General features: G+C 42.1%; 1 protein-coding gene across 1 annotated transcript in view; it reads right to left on the reverse strand.

Moving 5' to 3' along the window:
- The window catches only part of DOCK1 (dedicator of cytokinesis 1), a 388,933-nt gene that overhangs the window by 287,185 nt on the left and 81,298 nt on the right, over positions 1-20,450 (reverse strand). Inside the window, exons 12-15 of the mRNA XM_044296110.1 lie at positions 16,110-16,189; positions 13,174-13,299; positions 6,019-6,143; positions 3,554-3,652 (exon numbers count right to left, since the gene is read on the reverse strand). Coding sequence (XP_044152045.1) covers positions 3,554-3,652; positions 6,019-6,143; positions 13,174-13,299; positions 16,110-16,189 — 430 coding nt within the window. The remainder of the gene's footprint in view (positions 1-3,553; positions 3,653-6,018; positions 6,144-13,173; positions 13,300-16,109; positions 16,190-20,450) is intronic.

The following is a 20,450-nucleotide window of genomic DNA, read 5'->3' on the forward strand; positions in this document are numbered from 1 at the left end:
TGACTGCCGAGAAGAGATTTCAACTCTTTAGGAATAGGTTTAACATAAAAATTTTATTTAAAATGTGAGTGATTAATTTGTTTGGTCAATAACAGAGCAGAGAGTGAAGATTTCTGCTGCAGCAAGATGCCTTTTAGCCAGGTAGCCTAAAGTGGACTGCAGGTTCTTAAAAGGGATTATCTCACTTCAGTAAGTTGCATTTATCATGTAGAGAAAGTTAATACAAGCCACTTACTAATGTATTGTGATTATCCAAATTGCTTTGCTGGCTGGATTAATTTTTCCATCACATTATACACTGCTCATTTCCATGGTTACGACCACCCAGCAATCCATCAGTGGTGGTCGTGCTTGCACAATATAAGAAAACGCACTAGCCTATGTGCGCTCCCATGGTCCCGGCCACCAGAGAGGCTGATGTTTTTTCTTATAGTGTGCAAGCATGACCACCACTGATGGATTGCAGGGTGGTCGTAACCATGGTAATGAGCAGTGTATAATGTGATGGAAATATGAATCCAGCCAGCAAAGGAAGAAACATGGGTAATAAAAATACATTAATAAGTGCCTTTTATTAACTTTCTCTACATGATAAATGCAACTTACTGAAGTTAGACAACTCCTTTAACCACTTAAAGACGCAGCCAATTTTCATTTTTTACTCCCCAAAAGCCATAACTTTTTAAATTTTCCTTTCACATAGCCACAAGGGCTTATTTTTAATAATACTTTGTGGGGGGAAAAAAACAAAACAAAATGTATATAGTTTCTATTATGTTTTACGACTTTAAAGGGGTTTTCTGGGATTTTTATATCCTGAGGATAGGTCACAATATCAGTTCGGCGGGCTCCATACAATTTCTTAATGCCAATCACATACATGTACATTATTATGCATTAAAGGGGTTATCCAATTACAAGAAAACCTCCCCCACATGTGCCGGGCCCTTCACCAGTAATATACTTACCCTACTCCCCGCACCGGTGTCCGGGGGAGCAATCAATGGCAGGCGGGGACGAGCCTCCCTAGCATCGCGGGTGACACTAGGGAGGCTGGTCCCCGCCTGCCCCTTGATTCCTCCTCCCCCCCCCCGCCTGCCAGAGGGGTAAGTACAGGTCCTTCTCAAAAAATTAGCATATTGTGATAAAGTTCATTATTTTCTGTAATGTACTGATAAACATTAGACTTTCATATATTTTAGATTCATTACACACCAACTGAAGTAGTTCAAGCCTTTTATTGTTTTAATATTGATGATTTTGGCATACAGCTCATGAAAACCCAAAATTCCTATCTCAAAAAATTAGCATATCATGAAAAGGTTCTCTAAACGAGCTATTGACCTAATCATCTGAATCAACTAATTAACTCTAAACACCTGCAAAAGATTCCTGAGGCTTTTAAAAATTCCCAGCCTGGTTCATTACTCAAAACCGCAATCATGGGTAAGACTGCCGACCTGACTGCTGTCCAGAAGGCCATCATTGACACCCTCAAGCAAGAGGGTAAGACACAGAAATAAATTTCTGAACGAATAGGCTGTTCCCAGAGTGCTGTATCACGGCACCTCAGTGGGAAGTCTGTGGGAAGGAAAAAGTGTGGCAGAAAACGCTGCACAACGAGAAGAGGTGACCGGACCCTGAGGAAGATTGTGGAGAAGGACCGATTCCAGACCTTGGGGGACCTGCGGAAGCAGTGGACTGAGTCTGGAGTAGAAACATCCAGAGCCACCGTGTAGGCGTGTGCAGGAAATGGGCTACAGGTGCCGCATTCCCCAGGTCAAGCCACTTTTGAACCAGAAACAGCGGCAGAAGCGCCTGACCTGGGCTACAGAGAAGCAGCACTGGACTGTTGCATGTCATTCGGAAATCAAGGTGCCAGAGTCTGGAGGAAGACTGGGGAGAGGGAAATGCCAAAATGCCTGAAGTCCAGTGTCAAGTACCCACAGTCAGTGATGGTCTGGGGTGCCATGTCAGCTGCTGGTGTTGGTCCACTGTGTTTTATCAAGGGCAGGGTCAATGCAGCTAGCTATCAGGAGATTTTGGAGCACTTCATGCTTCCATCTTCTGAAAAGCTTTATGGAGATGAAGATTTCATTTTTCAGCACGACCTGGCATCTGCTCACAGTGCCAAAACCACTGGTAAATGGTTTACTGACCATGGTATTACTGTGCTCAATTGGCCTGCCAACTCTCCTGACCTGAACCCCATAGAGAATCTGTGGGATATTGGGAAGAGAAAGTTGAGAGACGCAAGACCCAACACTCTGGATGAGCTTAAGGCCGCTATCGAAGCATCCTGGGCCTCCATAACACCTCAGCAGTGCCACAGGCTGATTGCCTCCATGCCACGCCGCATTGAAGCAGTCATTTCTGCAAAAGGATTCCCGACCAAGTATTGAGTGCATAACTGAACATAATTATTTGAAGGTTGACTTTTTTTGTATTAAAAACTACTTTTCTTTTATTGGTCGGATGAAATATGCTAATTTTTTTAGATAGGAAATTTGGGTTTTCATGAGCTGTATGCCAAAATCATCAATATTAAAACAATAAAAGGCTTGAACTACTTCAGTTGGTGTGTAATGAATCTAAAATATATGAAAGTCTAATGTTTATCAGCACATTACAGAAAATAATGAACTTTATCACAATATGCTAATTTTTTGAGAAGGACCTGTATATTACCGGCAAGGGGCCCGGCCCGGGGGAATGTTCTTGAAATTGGATAACCCCTTTAAGGGGTTAAAGAAGTCTTATGAGATAAAAAAAATAAAAATAATAATAATTATTGTTTATTTCTTCCAGAAAGAGTGCCACTACCAACCAAAGGCTGTGAGTGGTACTGCAGTTCAGCTCCATTCAAGTAAATGGAACCCCTGTTGGATATAGACAGTGTCTGGTATTGCCGCTCAGCCCTATTTATTTGAAGAAGGCTGAACTGTAGTGCCACATACAAACCACGGACAGTTGTGGCACTGTTTCTGGAAGAAAGTTGTTTTTGTTTTATAATTTTATATAAAACTTTCTTAACCATTTGTATCATGATCACTTTTAGATGACTTTGTCTTTTGTTAAGAGGCATCTTTCCGCAGCAGAAAACTTCTAATAGCAGAGTTTGTTTTTTTTGCCATATTTTAATGAATATTATGTTGCTATTCAGCCATACCAATCTGCAGCCACTGATGGAGGCCTGTCCCATTGTTTTTAACAGATAAGTATGGTAGCTTCCACAGGTTTAATTTTCCTCTATAAACATCACCATTCTTAGCTGCAATAGTCAAATGAATGGGGCTAAAGGGGGGTTCAGCTGAACATCCAGACAGCGCTTGTGGGCTTTCCCTTTTTCTAATCTCGAACAGCCCCTTCAGGAGATTCCCTAAGCCTCTTGTTTCTCATCCATCAGCACTGCAGAGATCGATGTCTCCTGGGTCACAAGTATAACTCCTATCATCCCCCCGTCACTGCTGTTGTTTTTTGCTTTCAGATGTGCATTAAAACATTTGCAGTATTTACTACACTTATAAAAGCTTTTTATGGCTGCACAATTTACCTTCACTGTTTCAAACCACCGGGGCTGCTTTACTTGATAATATATTACGGATTTGTACTCTGACATAGCTTCATCTCCAGCCCCCTGGTAAATCACGTTCTTGGGAAAGAAACAGAGAAAAAAAGACAAAAACAAATAAATGAAGGTGCTCTCCGCTCCTGTGCATTTGGGGACATAATATAGTAGAGAAGTATGTGAGGCTTGTTAATAAGATCTCACCAGAAGGGTTCTTATAGTGTGATGGAATGACATTCAGAAATCATAATGCAGCAATATAAATAGGAATTGTTACAGGAAATAACCTTAAATTTATACAGTATATCCTCTACACAACAAAGTACTAGAAACATGCTGCCCGCAATCATTAAAGAGGAGCTGTCACCACGGTGTAGAGCAGGAGGAGCTGAACGGATTGATATAGACTTACATGTGTAGGAAATTATGCTGTAAAACCTGTAACTTATATATTTATATCTTTGCTTTTTCCATCACCTGTGAACAGCTATCGGTACAGGGAGGGGTTATCGGTGACGGACAGCTATCCATTATGCAGCTATACACACAATGATATCAATCACGGAAATCCCTCCTTCCCGTACGGATAGCTGTTCACAGGAGGTGGAAAATGCAAATATATTCAGTGGGGCATTTGATACACTGGCTATTTTGCAAGTTTCCCCACCTACAAAGAATGGAGAAGTCTGTCATTTATATCGTAGGTACATTTAAACTGTTAGAGACAGAATCTAAAGAAAAAATCCAGCAAAATCACATTTTATGTTTTTTGTTTTTTTGCAGTCGTCCTGTCCCCTGTGCAGAAAAGCACCCCCAAAGTATTATGTTTCCACCCCCATGCTTCACGGTTGGGACGGTGTTCTTGGTGTTGTACTCCTCCTTCTTCATCCTCCAAACACTGCAAACGGAGTTGATACCAAAAAGTTGTATTTTGGTCTCATCTGACCACATGGCCTTCTCCTATGCCTCCTCTGGATCATCCAAGATGGTCACTGGCGAACCTCAAACGGGCCAAGAACATGTGCTGACGTGAGCAGGGGGACCTTACATGTCCTGCAGGATTTTAATCCATGAAGGTGTAGTGCGTTACCGATGGTAATCTTTGAGACTGTGGTCCCAGCCCTCTTCAGGTCATTGACCAGGTCCTCCCATGTAGTTCTGAGCAAATTCCTGACCTTTCTCAGAATCATCAATTCATTACCCTACGAGGTGAGTTCTTGTATGGAGCCCCAAACCTAGGATGATTGACAGTTATCTTGCATTTCTTCCATGTTTTAATATTTGCACCAACAGTTGTTGCCTTCTCACCACGCTACTTGCTTATTGTCCTGTAGCCCATCCCAGCCTTATGCAGGTCTACAATTTTGCCCCTGGTGTCCTTAGACAGTTCTTTGGTCTTGGCCATGGTGGATAGTGTGATTGATTGAGTGTGTGGACAGGCGTCTTTTATAGGAGTAGGAGGGCTTCTTAAAGAAAAACTAACAGGTCTGTGAGAGCCAGAATTCATGCTGGTTGGTAGGTGATCAAATACTTATTTCATGCACCAAAAAGCAAATTAATCATTTAAAAAAATCATACAATGTGATTTTATGGATTTTTTTTTAGATTCTCTCTCTCACAGTTGAAGTGTACCTATCATAAAAATTACAGACCTCTCCATTCTTTGTAGGTGGGGAAACTTGCAGAATCGCCAGTGTATCAAATACTCATTTTCTCCACCGTAAATGTATAAATTAAAGGTTTTGCTGAATAATTTTCTAAAATGTATACATCGATCTGCTCGGCTTCTTCCAGTATGATTGCTAGGAGATGCTGAAAACAAGTGAAAACTTTTTGACAGACATGAAAAACGGAGAACATACTGATTGTGCACGGACATAAAATGGACCATTGTTAGCAGAAGAAACATGGGGGTCTTTTACAATGCTCATCTGAATATATCCTGAATTGGAAAGAGTAATTACCGGGAAGTGATCCTAATTTATGCAAAGCAGCTTCTTAAAGGGCATATGTCAGCAGATTTGTACCTTTGACACTGGCTGACCTGTGCACTTGGCAGCTGAAAGCATCTGTGTTGGTCCCATGTTCATATGTGCCTGTATTGCTGAGAAGATTATGTTTTGTTTTATGCAAATGAGCCTCTAGGAGCAACAGGGGCGTTACCATTACACTTAAAGGTTCTGCTCTCTTTGCAACTGTCAGGAGCTCTGTTCTTTGATTGACAGGGCCAGGCGTGATCCTGATTACACTGCCTGGCCCTGCCAAAGTGGAGAGGGGGCGTGGCAGTTGCTAAGAAAGTGGAGCCTCTAGGTGTAACGGCTACGCCCCCGTTGCTCCTAGAGGCTTATTTGCATGCATTAAAGCAACATTTTTGTCTGACCGTTCGGATTTCCTTTTATGCCTCTTATGATCACGTGTTGGCATAGACAAACTAGGCGAGGGTCATTTACCTCCAGCCGCTTCCCATCCTCATCAAACACGGACATTGTGACCTCCACATTCTTAGCTGTTGTCTTGTTGCCTCTGTCGAAGTCACCCTGAAATAGTGTTACATAGATATCGTTGCGGACATCACCTGAAGAAAAAAAAATGTAAATGTGAAAATACTGTAGAGAGCGCATACAGAGACCCTAACGCAGATTACTATCCAACACAAATGTGTTAAGGAGGACCTGTCTGCTCTCCTGACATTTAGCAAATACTTGCATTCCCCATGACATAACAATTCTGAAGCAACATTTCTTTTAACGCTAAATTGTTATGTTCCTCTTTTACTCCTCACAGAAATGCACGAATGAAGAGACAACTGGGTATTACAGTGGAGGGTGTGTGTCCGCACGCTAACACTGTCCAATCAGTGCAGACGGTATTGGACTGTGAGAGACTCACCCCTTTTTTAATGTAGTTGCAAATTTCTAGGAGGAAGAGAGAGAAACAGCACAACATAGAATGAAATGGGAAATAGATATTTAATGTGGTGACCTCCCTTGTTTAACACAAAGGTCATGCAGACTTATCCAGTAAATGCATCGGCAGAATAAAATGTACTGTCTATGGTAGCATAGCCTGTCATGTACCTATGCCGCCATAATTCATCTGTGACCGGCTGAGGGTACACTTACACAACCGTATGTATTTTGCGGTCAATAAAACACAGATCCTCAAAATATGGATGACGTCTGTGTGGCATCCATTTTTTTTTTTTTTGCGGTGGTCCACATTTGCAATTAAGAATAAGGCATGTTCGCTCTTCTGCGGAAAGTATATGGAAGACACCAGTGTACTTTCCACATCTGTATATCTGTTTCACAAAAAGATAAAACATGTCCTTTTCTTGGCCGCAAATGCGGAACACCGACCTGCTGAAGTCATTGGACCCACACAAAAAAAAAAAAAAAAAAACACGGATGCCACATGGACGTTATCTCCATATTTTGCAGACCACAAAATACATACGGTCGTGTAAATGTACCCTAAAGGGAATTCATGCTGCCCACAACTTTAAATCACTTCCACGGTAAAGGAATCAACAATAGAGAAATGCTGCGTTTATGTTTCCTTAATACTTTAGATTTACTAACAAAAATAAAAAATAAAGTATTATCCTGTAATACAGGCGGTGTCGCCTTCATGTTATTAGCTACATTATTTTTCAGGAACCTGCATTTCCGAGAGGTTTCATCCAGAACTGAGGTGGGCGTCCTAAAGGCTTCGTATGGAATGCAGCTTCAAAATTTCCCTTTAAGAACAAGCATTGCAAAAATAAGAGAGCCTCCAGTTATAACTCCCAAAACCTTGCTGGAGTTTAATGTAACAGCCAGGATGTTCTCCTGCGATGGCGATGCTCATGCATAATTAATAAAAGAACATCACTGTGCTTTCATGGCTTATACAACGCGCAAGAAGAAATCCAGGCCAGCACAACGCACTCTGGTTCTAGGCTAGGATTTCCTATAAAAGGGAGCAAATCACAGCGGCCATCGAGGGGTAAATATCACGGTTAAAGATAAATCGCGCTGCACTTTCCATCCGGCATATATCAGAAACGCTCTGTAGGGCATATTAAAGGGAATGCTCAATCAGGTGTATCAGAAAGTAATATCTGTAAAGAAGGGAATTCTATCAAAAAAGTAATATGACGTGAGAGCTAAAAAAGTGAAAAAAGAAAAAACTTTAATGAAAGCATGCTGCACCCCCCCCCCCCCCCCCCCCGTAGACCTTCAGCCACCACCACCACCGGGCTGAAAATGCTAAACCTCAAGCTGAGAGCAGAAGACTAGCTATATCTCCACTGGCAAACTGTCCAAGTTCTTTGATTGAGTCTATACATTTGGATCTCTAATTACTTTTCTTTCCTTATGCTCTTGAACTATCTAATGAAACATGTGACAATTTTTTCTTCTCCCCCACATTGTTTGACCCTTTGTTTTGTTTCCCTTTTCTCCCCTCCCCCCTTCCCACCCCTCCTTTCCCTTCACCATTTTCTGAATCAACTTCTGAACTGATTTATATTGATGTTTTTTCAAATAATCACTTTTTTTAATATGCTTTTTGAAATTAGGAAGTGTCATTCCTGTGATGTCTCAACAGGTTATAATATATGCAAACTTCCATCTGTAATGGTGATGTTTTATCCCATTTTATATTATGTTAAACTTGTATCATTTTATTATTATACTTGTTAATAAAACAAAATTTACAAGAAGACTAGGCTTGAGTAGTAGTAAAGCATGCATAATGAGTGTATGCTCAATCCTGAGCCACTCCTTCCTTGTTCTTTTATTTTCGGTTACAAAACTTATCCTGTTCCAGACGGGACCAATCTCTCCCCTCCCCCCCCCCCCCCCCATATTCAGAAGCATTAAACTTGGTCATTTAAATACGTTTTGCATTTTTTTGTGAGGTGTCCTTTTATTTTAATATTTTGTACTTTTATTTTCTATACCTAGAAAAATGGATAAAAAAAAGCCTGTTTTAAAAAAAATTTATAGCAAAAAGTGTGCCATAATCTCGCAAAGTTCTTCAAAAGGGCATCTGTCAGCAGTTTTGTACCCATGACACTGACTGACCTGTTACATGTGCACTTGGCAGCTGAAGGCATCTGTGTTGGTCCCATGTTAATATGTGTCCGCATTGCTGAGAAACATTATGTTTTAGTATATGCAAATGAGCCTCTAGGAGCAAAGGGGGCGTTGTCATTACACCTAGAGGCTCTGCTCCCTCTGCAACTGCTGCTCCTGCTGTACTTTGACAGGACCAGGCAGTGTAAACGTGGTGCGGCAGTTGCAGAGAGAGTCTCATAGTACTGAGCAAACACTAGTTTTTAATGTTGTGCGCAGTGATGGTCAATGAAGGTCGGTGATGGAGGCGACTGGTCACATGACCACCATCAGTGGCTCTTTTTGTGTTTATTTTATACACTGTGGTCCCCATGAAGTCCCACAAGACCTCTGAGACTAACAGCCTCTAGGGCCTCCCTGCAGGGAGCAGGAAGAGTCTTGGCTGCTTCCTGAACTGTATATATATACAGCAATAAGGAAGGCAGGGATGGTAACAAACCGGCTCGGCTTTCTCTACGGGGAGCCTGAATGTCATTGCCAGCTGGCTCCAGTCCTACACGACCTGCATGCAGCTACAAACTCAGCAAGGACGTTCAGAAATAAAGCAAGCCCAGCGGTCCACAAGTGGTTAATGAAGTACATGTAATGTTTAAGGCTCTGTTAAAAAGGAAAAGCCAGATCTTAGGTTCAGCAGAATAATAACCTTTAGGGTGTATACAAAGAGTGCAGAATGGCGTGGCAGACGGCCGCACCATTATCACTAGAAAAAAGCTATAAATCCGCATGTTAGGATCCATTCACATGTCCGTAGAATGAGTTCGGATCTGTTCCGCAACATTGCGGAACGGTTCCGGACCTATTCATTTTCAATAGGGCCAGAAGAGATGCGGACAGCACACAGTCTCCCGAAAAAATATAACATGTCCTATTCATGTCCGCAATAGCGGACAAGAATAGGCATTTCTATAGGGCTGCCGGACCGGTGTATTGCGGATCCGCAATACACAACAGATGTGTGAATGGAACCTTATACTACAGCAAATTATATTGTGTTTAACACAAACCCTGCAAAAGAATGATAAAACTGTGGGTAGTTATACATTGTCTCTGAAGAGTGTGAATACACCCCAAGGGTATTATACCATCTCATTCTGAACATGTCTGTAGGGTATAATGGGACTAATGCATGCCCAATCAGTGTCCTTAACCCCTTAAGGACCGGGCCATTTTTCACCTTTTGGCAAATCTGCTATGTCACTTTATGTGGTAATAGCTTTGGAACGCTTTTACTTATCCAAGCCATTCAGAGATTGTTTTCTCGTGACACATTGCACTTCATAACAGTCATAAATTTTAATCAATATATTTCACCTTTATTTATGAAAATCCAATTTACCAAAAATTTAGAAAAATTTGCAATTTTCAAAATGTATATTTCTCTGCTTTTAAAACAGAAAGTGATACCTCAAAATATTTATTACTTAACATTCCCCATATGTCTACATTATGTTGGCATCATTTTGTAAATGTCATTATAGAAGCAATTAAAATTTTTACGAAAATTTCCAAAACCTACTTTTTAAGGACCAGTTCAGGTCTGAAGTCACTTTGTGGAACTTACATAGTGGAAACCCCCCCTCCCCATAAATTACGCCATTGTAGAAACTACACCCCTTAAGTTACGCAAAACTGATTTTACAAACTTTGTTAACCCTTTAGGTGTTCCACAAGAATTAAAGTAAAATAGAGATTAAAATTTCAAAATTTCACTTTTTTGGCAGATTTTCCATTTTAATCCATTTTTTTTATTTAATACCAAACATCAACCAACAGCCAAACAAAACTTAATATTTATTACCCTGGTTCTGCGGTTTACATAAACACCCCACGTGTAGTAGTAAACTGATTATGTACGGGCACATGGCAGGGCGCAGAAGAAAAGAAGCGCAGTATGGTTTTTGGAAGGCAGATTTTGCTGAACTGGTTTTTAGATGCCATGTCCCATTTGAAGCCCCCCTAATGCACCCTTACAGTAGAAACTCCCAAAAAGTGACCCAATTTTGGAAACTAGGGGGGAAAGGTGACAGTTTTATTGGTACTATTTTGGGGTACATATGATTTTTAATTGCTCTATATTACGTTTTTTTTTTTTCGTGAGGCAAGTTAACGCAAAAATAGCTGTTTTGGCACACAGTTTTTTTTTTTTTTTTTTTTGTTTTACAACATTCATCTGACAGAGTAGATCGTACTATTTTTATAGAGCAGGTTGTTACGGACGCAATGATATCAAATATGTCTACTTTCTTTGTTTCAGTTTTACATAATTAAGCATTTTTAAAAAAAAATATATATATATATGTTTTTGTATCTCCATTTTCTAAACGCAATTTTTTTATTTTTCTGCCGATCGTCTTGTCCAGGGGCTAGTTTTTTGCAGGAAGAGTTGACGTTTTTATTGGTACCATTTTTGGGTACATATGATTTTTTGATCATTTATTATTACACTTTATAGAGCAAGGCGACCAAAAAATTGGTTGTTTTAGCACAGTTTTTATTTATTTTTACAGCGTTCACCTGTGGGGTTAGGTCATGTGACATTTTTATAGAGTAGATTGTTATGGAAGTGGCAATACCCAAGATGTATACTTTTTATTTATTAAAGTTTTACACAATAATAGCATTTTTTAAACCACAAAAATGATGTTTTAGTGTCTCCATAGCCTGAGAGCCATAGCTTTTTAAAAAAAAAAATTTGACCGATTCTCTTAGTTAGGGTCTCATTTTTTTTGCGGGATGAGGAGACAGTTTGATTGGTACTATTTTGGGGGGCATACACCTTTTTCTGATCGCTTGGTGTTGGACTTTATGTGATGTCAGGTGACCCCAAAAAATAGCTTTTTTGGCACTGTTATTATTTTTTTACAGTGTTCACCTGAGGGATTAGGTCATGTGATATTTTTATACAGCAGGTTGTTACGGACACGGCAATACCTAATATGTCAATTTTTTTTTATTATTTTACTTTAACACAATAATAGCAGTTTTGTAGCAAAAAAAATGATGTTTTAATGTCTCCATGTTCTGAGAGGTATAGTTTTTATGATTTTTTTTTTTTGTTGTTGCGATTTTCTTATATAGGGGCTCATTTTTTTTTTTGCGGGATGAGGTGACTGTTTTATTGGTACCATTTTGTGGGACATATGCCTTTTTGATCACTTGGTGTTGCACTTTTTGTAATGCAAGGTGACATTATGGTATCGAATGGGGAGGATCATGTGATATATTTATAGAGCCGGTCGTTACGGACGTGGCGATACCTAATATGTGTGTTTTTTTCTTTCTTTTTTTCTTATAAAATCTGGGGAAAGGGACTTTTTTTCTTTTTTCACTTGATTTTTTATTTTTTTTACTTTATTTCTGTCCTACTCTGGGACTTCAACTTTTGGGGGTCTGATACCCTCTGCAATGCATTGCCGGTTAGTGTATTACACTGATACACTTACAGGTTGCCTAGGAGACGCAGCCTGAGGATGGATCTCCTGGGCACCCGTAGAAGGCAGGTCCAGTGCCGTGCAGGGCATTGGGCAGCCTCTGCATGGCATCTGGCTGCCTTGTCACCCATCGGGTCCCCGCCACAGCAGCGTGGGGACCCAATGTGCTCCCTCACCCGCAGCAAACCCCTTCTATGTCGCGGTCAGCTCTGACCGCGGCATAGAAGGGGTTAATCCGCCGGCATCTATCAGGGACTGCCGGGCCCCTGCAGTGATCGGGCGGGCGCTCTGGCACAGCTTCCCCCGCCGTACATGCACAGAGTTTTGCATTAAGGGGTTAACGGGAGTTATCCTGGAGTTTTATAAACGAACACAACAGAATGCAATACCACAAAATAAGAACCATTAGGGCTCATTCACACGACCGTATGAGTCTGCATCCATTACACAGTTTTGTGTAACAGGTGTGGACCCATTCATTTCAATGGGACAGCAAAAGATGCGGACAGCACATTGTGTGCTGTCCGCATGCGTAGCCCTGCAAAAAAGAAAGCTCGTGCCCTATTCTTGTCTGCAATTGCGGACAAGAATAGGCATTTTCTCTCATAGCAGCGGCCATGTGCGGTCCGCAAATTGTGGAACGCACACGGGCCGGTATCTGTGTTTTGCAAATCCACAATTTGAAGACACCAAAACACTATGGTTGTGTGAATGTGCCCATATCCTGTTAAATCCCCCACCACTCCAGCGCAGATAGTTCACGACGATCTTTCTTTATTTCGCAGCATTGAGACTGCTGCAGCCTCAGCAGTGACGCTAGCATTTAATGCGCAAAACTGCGGACACCAGTGATCGGCTAAGAGGTAACTTCTGGTGTGTAGAAAGGAACCATAAAGTGGAGACCTGCGGGGCGGGGACCAGGGGAGCGTCAAGTAGATATTTACATACATTTTTCTGTCCAGGAAAACCCCTTTAGTTCTAACTGCCACAACATTAGAAGCTGTGAAATGTACTGCCTTTTCCTATTAACCCCCATCATTGTAGCACTGCACACCTGGCATGATTATCTCAGGGAATCCCATTTTTCGTGCAACGGCTGTAGATCTATCCACGAGATGAGGAAATTCCTTTCGAATCTGATGAATGTCCCCAGGCAGCAGCTTCATTGTTACCCACAGACCTGCAGGGAGAAGAAGGAAGGGTTACACGCTCTTGTGAATCACCATAGCACTTCAGTAGAACTAATTAGCGGACAGCGGTGTTGGTCCTATACTATTCAACCTCATTAGACAATGTGATCTCTGACTATCAGGGGTTCCCCGACAGTTACTTGTGAGAATTGAATTCTAGTTGTATGTTTTATAGACGTCAGTCTACTGATCTACGATCAGCTCAGTAAGCTTTGCTGGTGGGAGGGGGTAATTCACATTGATAGTTTGCAGCCCCATGGCAGGGGAAAACAAGGCACCCATTTCAATCAATGGTCATCCATGAAGTCCATTCATAAAGCGCTGCACTGGACAGGACTTTCTGCTTTACCTAGGGGAGTCCCCGAAATACACCCCACCTCTATTAGCTTAGAATTGCTATAAAAGGACTGGTTAAAACCCCTACAACTCGTTTAATAGACAAGCCTCTAATAATACCTGTTCAATTAAATCGGAAGGGTAAAAAATATTCCTTTTTGGATAATGAGGACTATGCACAAATTAATTTTATCAAGTGGTTGTATGGCCGCTTTAAAGGTCCTCAAATGCCCATGTTCTTAGAAAGTTAAAAAGAAAAAGGTTTAGTACTGTGTTCGCCAGTAGTAAGAAGTCTTAACGCTCTCAAAAAGAGAAACCATATAAAATATTGTGATTTGATACCTTTTAATGGCTGACTAAAATGAATGATGTTATAAGGCAAGCGTTCGAGGCTCTGAGGTCCCTTCTTCAGGCCAGAAATGAAAAGATCTCTAAAGAAACATGGATATAGAGGGGTCGTCCCCTCTCTAAACTCAGAGGCAAAATTTCACACAGCTTATCACTAAAACTAATTAAAGGGGTTCTGTAGTTCTTTTTAACTGATCATCGGCAGCAAGGACCCACACAGATCAGCTGTTTGAGAAGGCAGCAGCGCAACAGGAGCACCGCGGCCTTCTCTCCGTTACCCTCAGGCCCAGTGACGTCATGACTAGTAACCGTAGTCTGGGCGGGGCTAAACCCCATTCACATGAATGGAGCTTAGCCCCGCCCAGGCCAGTGATACTAGTCATGACATCACCGGGCCTGAGGGAAACAGAAGGCTGCAGCACTCCTGTAGCACCGCTGTCTTCTCAAACAGCTGATCGGCGGAGGTCCCGGGTGTCGAACCCCCGCCAAACAGATGCTGATAATCTATCCAGAGGATAGATCATCAGTGGAAAAAACAAACAAACTGCAGAACCCCTTAAAGGACTCTTTCTCCAAGATCATTCCTCTGTTTGTTAGGGTTTTGCAATGTATTACACCACCTCTTTCCTGTATCTATCCATGTTTCTTTAGAGATCTTTTCATTTCTGGCCTGAAGAAGGGACCTCAGAGTCACGAAAGATTGCCTTATAACATCATGTATTTCAGTTAGCCATTAAAAGGCAACAAATTACAACATTTTATATTGTTTTTCTTTTTGAGAGCGTTAAGACTTCTTAGTAAGTTTGAAACAGTTCATTCAGATTCCCCATACCTGACGGCATGTGCCGTCACCACCTCATATCCGCTAACAGTCGCTGCTTAGGGAGTCACTTCTTAGGCCCCTTTCACACGGGCAAGTTTTCTGCACGGGTGCAATGCGGGAGGTGAACGCACTGAATCCGGACCCATTCATTTCTATGGGGCTGTGCACATGAGCGGTGATTTTCACGCATCACTTGTGCATTGCGTGAAAATCGCAGCAAGCTCTATTTTGTGCGTTTTTCATGCAACACAGGCCCCATAGAAGTGAATGGGACTGCGTGAAAATGGCAAGCATCCGCAAGAAAGTGCGGATGCGGTGCGATTTTCACGCACGGTTGCTAGGAGACGATCGGGGTGGAGACCCGATCATTATTATTTTTCCTTATAACATGGTTATAAGGGAAAATAGCATTCTTAATACAGAATGCATAATACAATAGGGCTGGAGGGGTTAAAAAAAATAATTTAACTCACCTTAATCCACTTGATCGCGCAGCCAGGCTTCTCTTCTGTCTTCTTTCTTCAGGACCTGGGTAAAGGACTTGTGATGACGTCACTGCGCTCATCACATGGTCCGTCACATGACCCATCACCATGGTAGAAGAACATGAGACGGACCATGTGATGAGCGCAGTGAAGTCACCACAGATCCTTTACCCAGGTCCTGAAGAAAGAAGACAGAAGAGAAGCCGGGCTGCGCGATCAAGTGGCTTAAGGTGAGTTAAATTATTTTTAATTTTTTTTAACCACTCCAGCCCTATTGTACTATGCATTCTGTATTAAGAATGTATTATTTTCCCTTATAACATGGTTATAAGGGAAAATAATAGTAATCTACAGAACACCTAACCCAAACCCGAACTTCTGTGAAGTTCAGGTTTGGGTACCAAATATGCAGATGTTTCTCACGCGCGTGCAAAACGCATTACAATGTTTTTCACTCTCGCGAAAAAATCGCGCATTTTCCCGCAACGCACCCGCATCTTATCCGGGCAAAAAACATGACATCCATGTGAAAGAGGCCTTAGGGTAGCGACCACCAACATTACTAAAACAGGTTTCCTAGTAATTGCAGGAATTTTATTCGCATAAAAGAACAAAATCTCAGTTATTTCTATGACTATGAGATTTCTTCTCAGAGACCTCCTGGACGTGTGTATCCCTTAGCGGTGAGAAACTATAGTCCCCCCGGCCTAGAGTTCAGTCATTTATTTTAATTATAATAAACTCTGCGCTCACCATGATACTTTAATTACCCCAGCTCCCGGTGTTAACAGTTCATGAAAGTACATACCTTGACCTTTGTGGTTAACTTCCTTGGCAGCAATCACTTTGTTTATAACAGTCTGAAGAAAATCATTCTCCCCTGCCACCCTGGGAGAAAAACGGGATGATAGGTTGAGCTGCTTGTGTCGGATGACGTCATCCAATGCTAGCCTGGAGTGTGCACATTACGGACACCATCACAGGGAACATAGGGTCACAGAAAACCAGAGAGCACGGAAACAAGGGAATGGACAAGGTCATAGCAGAGATGGCACAAAAGTGTCGTATTAGTTCACAACAGACACAGAACGGAAATGAGATGACAAGAGAGAGATGGAAAGGTCAGTGATCAGGTATTTAACACAGAAGAAATAAAATCAAGTTTAGGACTTTAAACACCTATGGGTACTTTCACACTTGCGGCAGAGGGTTCCGGCAGGCAGTTCAGTCGCCGGAACTGCCTGCCGGAGACGTCAAAACGTATACAAACTGATGGCATTTGTCACACGGATCAGGATCCTGATACGTCTGACAAATGCATTGTAATGCCGGATCCATCTCTCCGGTGTCATCTGGAACAGATCAGTTTTCCCAGGAACACTCGGGCCGGATGCGCCATTCAGGCAAGTGTTCCCGAATTTTGGACGGAGATAAAACCGCAGCATGCTGCAGTATTATCTCCGTCCTGAAAACTCAAAAAGACTGAACTGAAGACATCCTGAACAAAATGCTCTCCATTCAGAATGCATTAGGATAAAACTATCAGTTATTTTCCGTTATAGAGCCCCTAGGACGGAACTCTATGGAAAAGAATAATGCTAGTGTGAAAGTACCCTAAGGAGTGTTTGTGAGAGTCGCCGCAGACGAGGCACATGGTAAAGTCCTTAAGGTGGCCATACACATTAGATAGGGGTATCACAAAAAAAAAAAAAAAAAAAAAAGTGTAAATGAACGATTGTTCCGCCAACTGAGCCATACACAATTTGGTTCACACTGTCCATATATTTGGAAACATGTCTTCACAAGAGGATCAGATTCCTTTTTTTTTTTTTTACAGAGGTGTGTATGGTCACCTTTACTGATGGACTTTAAGAAAACATTGAGGAATCGACATGGGAACTTTTCAGAAACTAGTCGGAAAGGAAGAGATCACAGAGACTCAATGCAAAGGGAACATGAGAGAGAGATGTGGATTGTAACAAGACATCACTTTATATAGACTTAGGGCTCATTCAGATGACCATATCCGTTTTCGCAGTCCGCAAATTGTAGATCTGCAAAACATGTATACCGGCTGTGTGTTCCGCATTTTGCAGCACGGAACAGCCAGCCCTATGATAGAAATGCCTATTCTTAGACATGCTCTATCAGAAGTACGGGTGTGGAAATCATGCGGTAAGCTGCCTGCATCTTTTGTGGCCCCACTGAAATGAATGGGTCCACATTGCTGAATGGATGCGGACACAGATATACAGTATGCAATATACAGTCACGTGAAACAGACAACTGAGGTTCAGATGCCATGGCACTTTGCGATCCGTACACGGCAGTGTATTGGAGTATGGATTCCCCTTGGACCGCACTCGGCACTATACAGGCTGGAGCATCGCTGCTCCTGTCTATAGCACTCCTGCGCTGCTAAATCCTGGCACAGATGGGCTGTCAGGCTTTAGCACAGCGGGCACAGGCAGAGCGGTTATGTATCTGAGCACCTGCCTTGAGCCTGCTGCACATCGGTGCTGGCTATTAGCAGAGCAGAGTTATTAAAAGGGTTTTCCAAGACTTATATACTAATGTCCTACTCTCTAGATAGGTCATCAGTATCTGATCGGTGGGGGTCCAACATCCGCCGATCAGCTGTTTGAGAAGGGACTGGTGTGTACCTGTTAGCACCACGGCCTTCTGACAGCGCTGTACAGTTTATAGTACCAGTTGCAACGTGACCAATAAACGTGTCCTCAGTGGCCTAGGAAAAGCGGAGAGAAGGCACTGCGAGAGCCGTTGTCTTCTCAAACAGCTGATTGGCGGGGGTCCCGGGTCCAGAGGATAGGTCAACAGTATCAAAGTCTCGGAAACCCCTTTAAAGTATATTAGAAATATTCTTTTATAGCACATTTACAATTTTCTTTAATAAAATGTAGCCAATTTAGGTGCACTTAAAGAAACTAAGTTATATTTCAGTGGGTAACAGACCAAGACGACTCTTGAAGCTACGAACATCTTTGGGGACATTTTTTAATATTGAATTTTACAAATTTTGCTCTAAATCTCTTTTTTCTATTTTCAACAGTTTTTTTCTCTACAGCTTTCACTTTAAGTGCATTTGCAGACCAGCCCTTAACTCGACAGCTCATAAACAGTCATTGTAGCTAAACTCTTATCCGTTTGATGAGCGTTTATGAGCTGTCAGAAGTTGGGAGATAAGGCGTACAGATGGAATTCTTCGAGTAGTTCTCTGACGGATTCAGTGTAAAGAGGAGAACTTGTTAGTCTGCAAACGCCCTGAAGCTGAAAGCTGTAAAAACGGTTGAACATTGAAGATTTTTAGGCCCAAATGAGTACAATGCAATAATAAAAAAATAAATAAATGAGTGATGTTTTACACTACAGGTAACAATTCAACCTAATGATACACTGCACACCTAATACTGAACCGGGATACAAACCAACCCAAAATGTATACCTGCATATACTAAAACCCACCCAATAGAAACAATGCCTCCACTCAATATATAAACAAAATTAACTTTATTAATTAAATAATAAAGATAAAATCATGAAAACCCACATAAGTATCAATATAACAGCAATGAATATATCAGAGAGGGCGCTGCCCCATCAGCCAAGTCCAATCCACATGTCCCAATGCCAATATAATAAAAGCACCCAACACTAATGTGGATTACATTACCTTGTGTGAATAAGTGCTAAAATGGCAACAGGCAGACACATGTGGATTACCGACCAATGCAGCAGCGTCCTCCTCCCAACGCAGTTTCACCCATAAAGGCTTCTTTCGGGTATAGAGCTCTGCAATCTACTTCCCTTCATTCATTTTCAGACCCCCTGATTAAACAGTTTCTCAGGTGGACATGTCCCTCCCAGTAACACATGCTGGATCTGTGTGTCTAGGAAGCTGCTGTCTTCCCCCTGCAGAATGCCTTGTATACGCTTTTCTCTGTATCTACAGCCTTTGTAAGCTGGCCTTCTTGGATCCTCTCCTGCCCTCCACATGCTTCTGCCGTGCACAGCCTGCTCTCCCTCCCTGTTACCATCTCTAACACTAAGGCCTCTTTCAGACAGACGTTGTGGGAAAATGTGCGGGTGCGTTGCGGGAACACCAGCGATTTTTCCGCGCGAGTGCAAAACATTGTAATGCGTTTTGCACGCGCGTGAGAAAAATCGCGCATGTTTGGTACCCAAACCCGAACTTCTTCACAGAAGTTCGGGCTTAGGATTGATGTTCTGAAGATTGTATTATTTTCCCTTGTAACATGGTTAGAAGGGAAAATAATAGCATTCTGAATACAGAATGCATAGTAAAATAGCGCTGGAGGGGTTAAATTTTTTTTTTAAATGATTTAACTCACCTTAGTCCACTTGATCGCGTAGCCCAGCATCTCGTCTGTCTCCTTTGCTGAACAGGACCTGTGGTGAGCATTCATTTCAGGAACAGGACCTGTGGTGACATCACTCCGGTCATCACATGGTCCATCACCATGGTAAAAGATCATGTGATGGAACATGTGATGACCGGAGTGACGTCACCACAGGTCCTGTTCAGCCAAGGAGACAGACGAGATGCCGGGCAGCGCGATCAAGTGGACTAAGGTGAGTAAAATTTTTTATTTTATTTTTTTAACCCCTCCAGCGCTATTTTACTATGCATTATGTATTCAGAATGCTATTATTTTCCCTTATAACCATGTTTTAAGGGAAAATATTAATGATCGGGTCTCCATCCCGATCCTCTCCTAGCAACCATGCGTGAAAAATCGCACAGCATCCGCACTTGCTTGCGGATGCTTGCGATTTTCATGCAACCCCATTCATTTCTATGGGGCCTGCGTTACGTGAAAAACGCACAAAATAGAGCATGCTGCGATTTTCACGCAACGCACAAGTGATGCGTGAAAATCACCGCTCATGTGAACAGCCCCATAGAAATTAATGGGTCGGGATTCAGTGCGGGTGCAATGAGTTCAACTCACGCATCGCATCCGCGCGGAATACTCGCCCGTGTGAAAGGGGCCTTAGGGGACATTCATACGACCTGTGCTGTGTTTTGTAGTCCCCAAATTACTAAACATGGATAACCGGCTGTGGGCATTCCGCATTTTGCAAAACGGATAGGGCCGGCGCTATATAG

The sequence above is a fragment of the Bufo gargarizans genome, chromosome 6 (genome assembly GCF_014858855.1).
Source record: "Bufo gargarizans isolate SCDJY-AF-19 chromosome 6, ASM1485885v1, whole genome shotgun sequence".
In the NCBI taxonomy this organism is placed as follows: domain Eukaryota; kingdom Metazoa; phylum Chordata; class Amphibia; order Anura; family Bufonidae; genus Bufo; species Bufo gargarizans.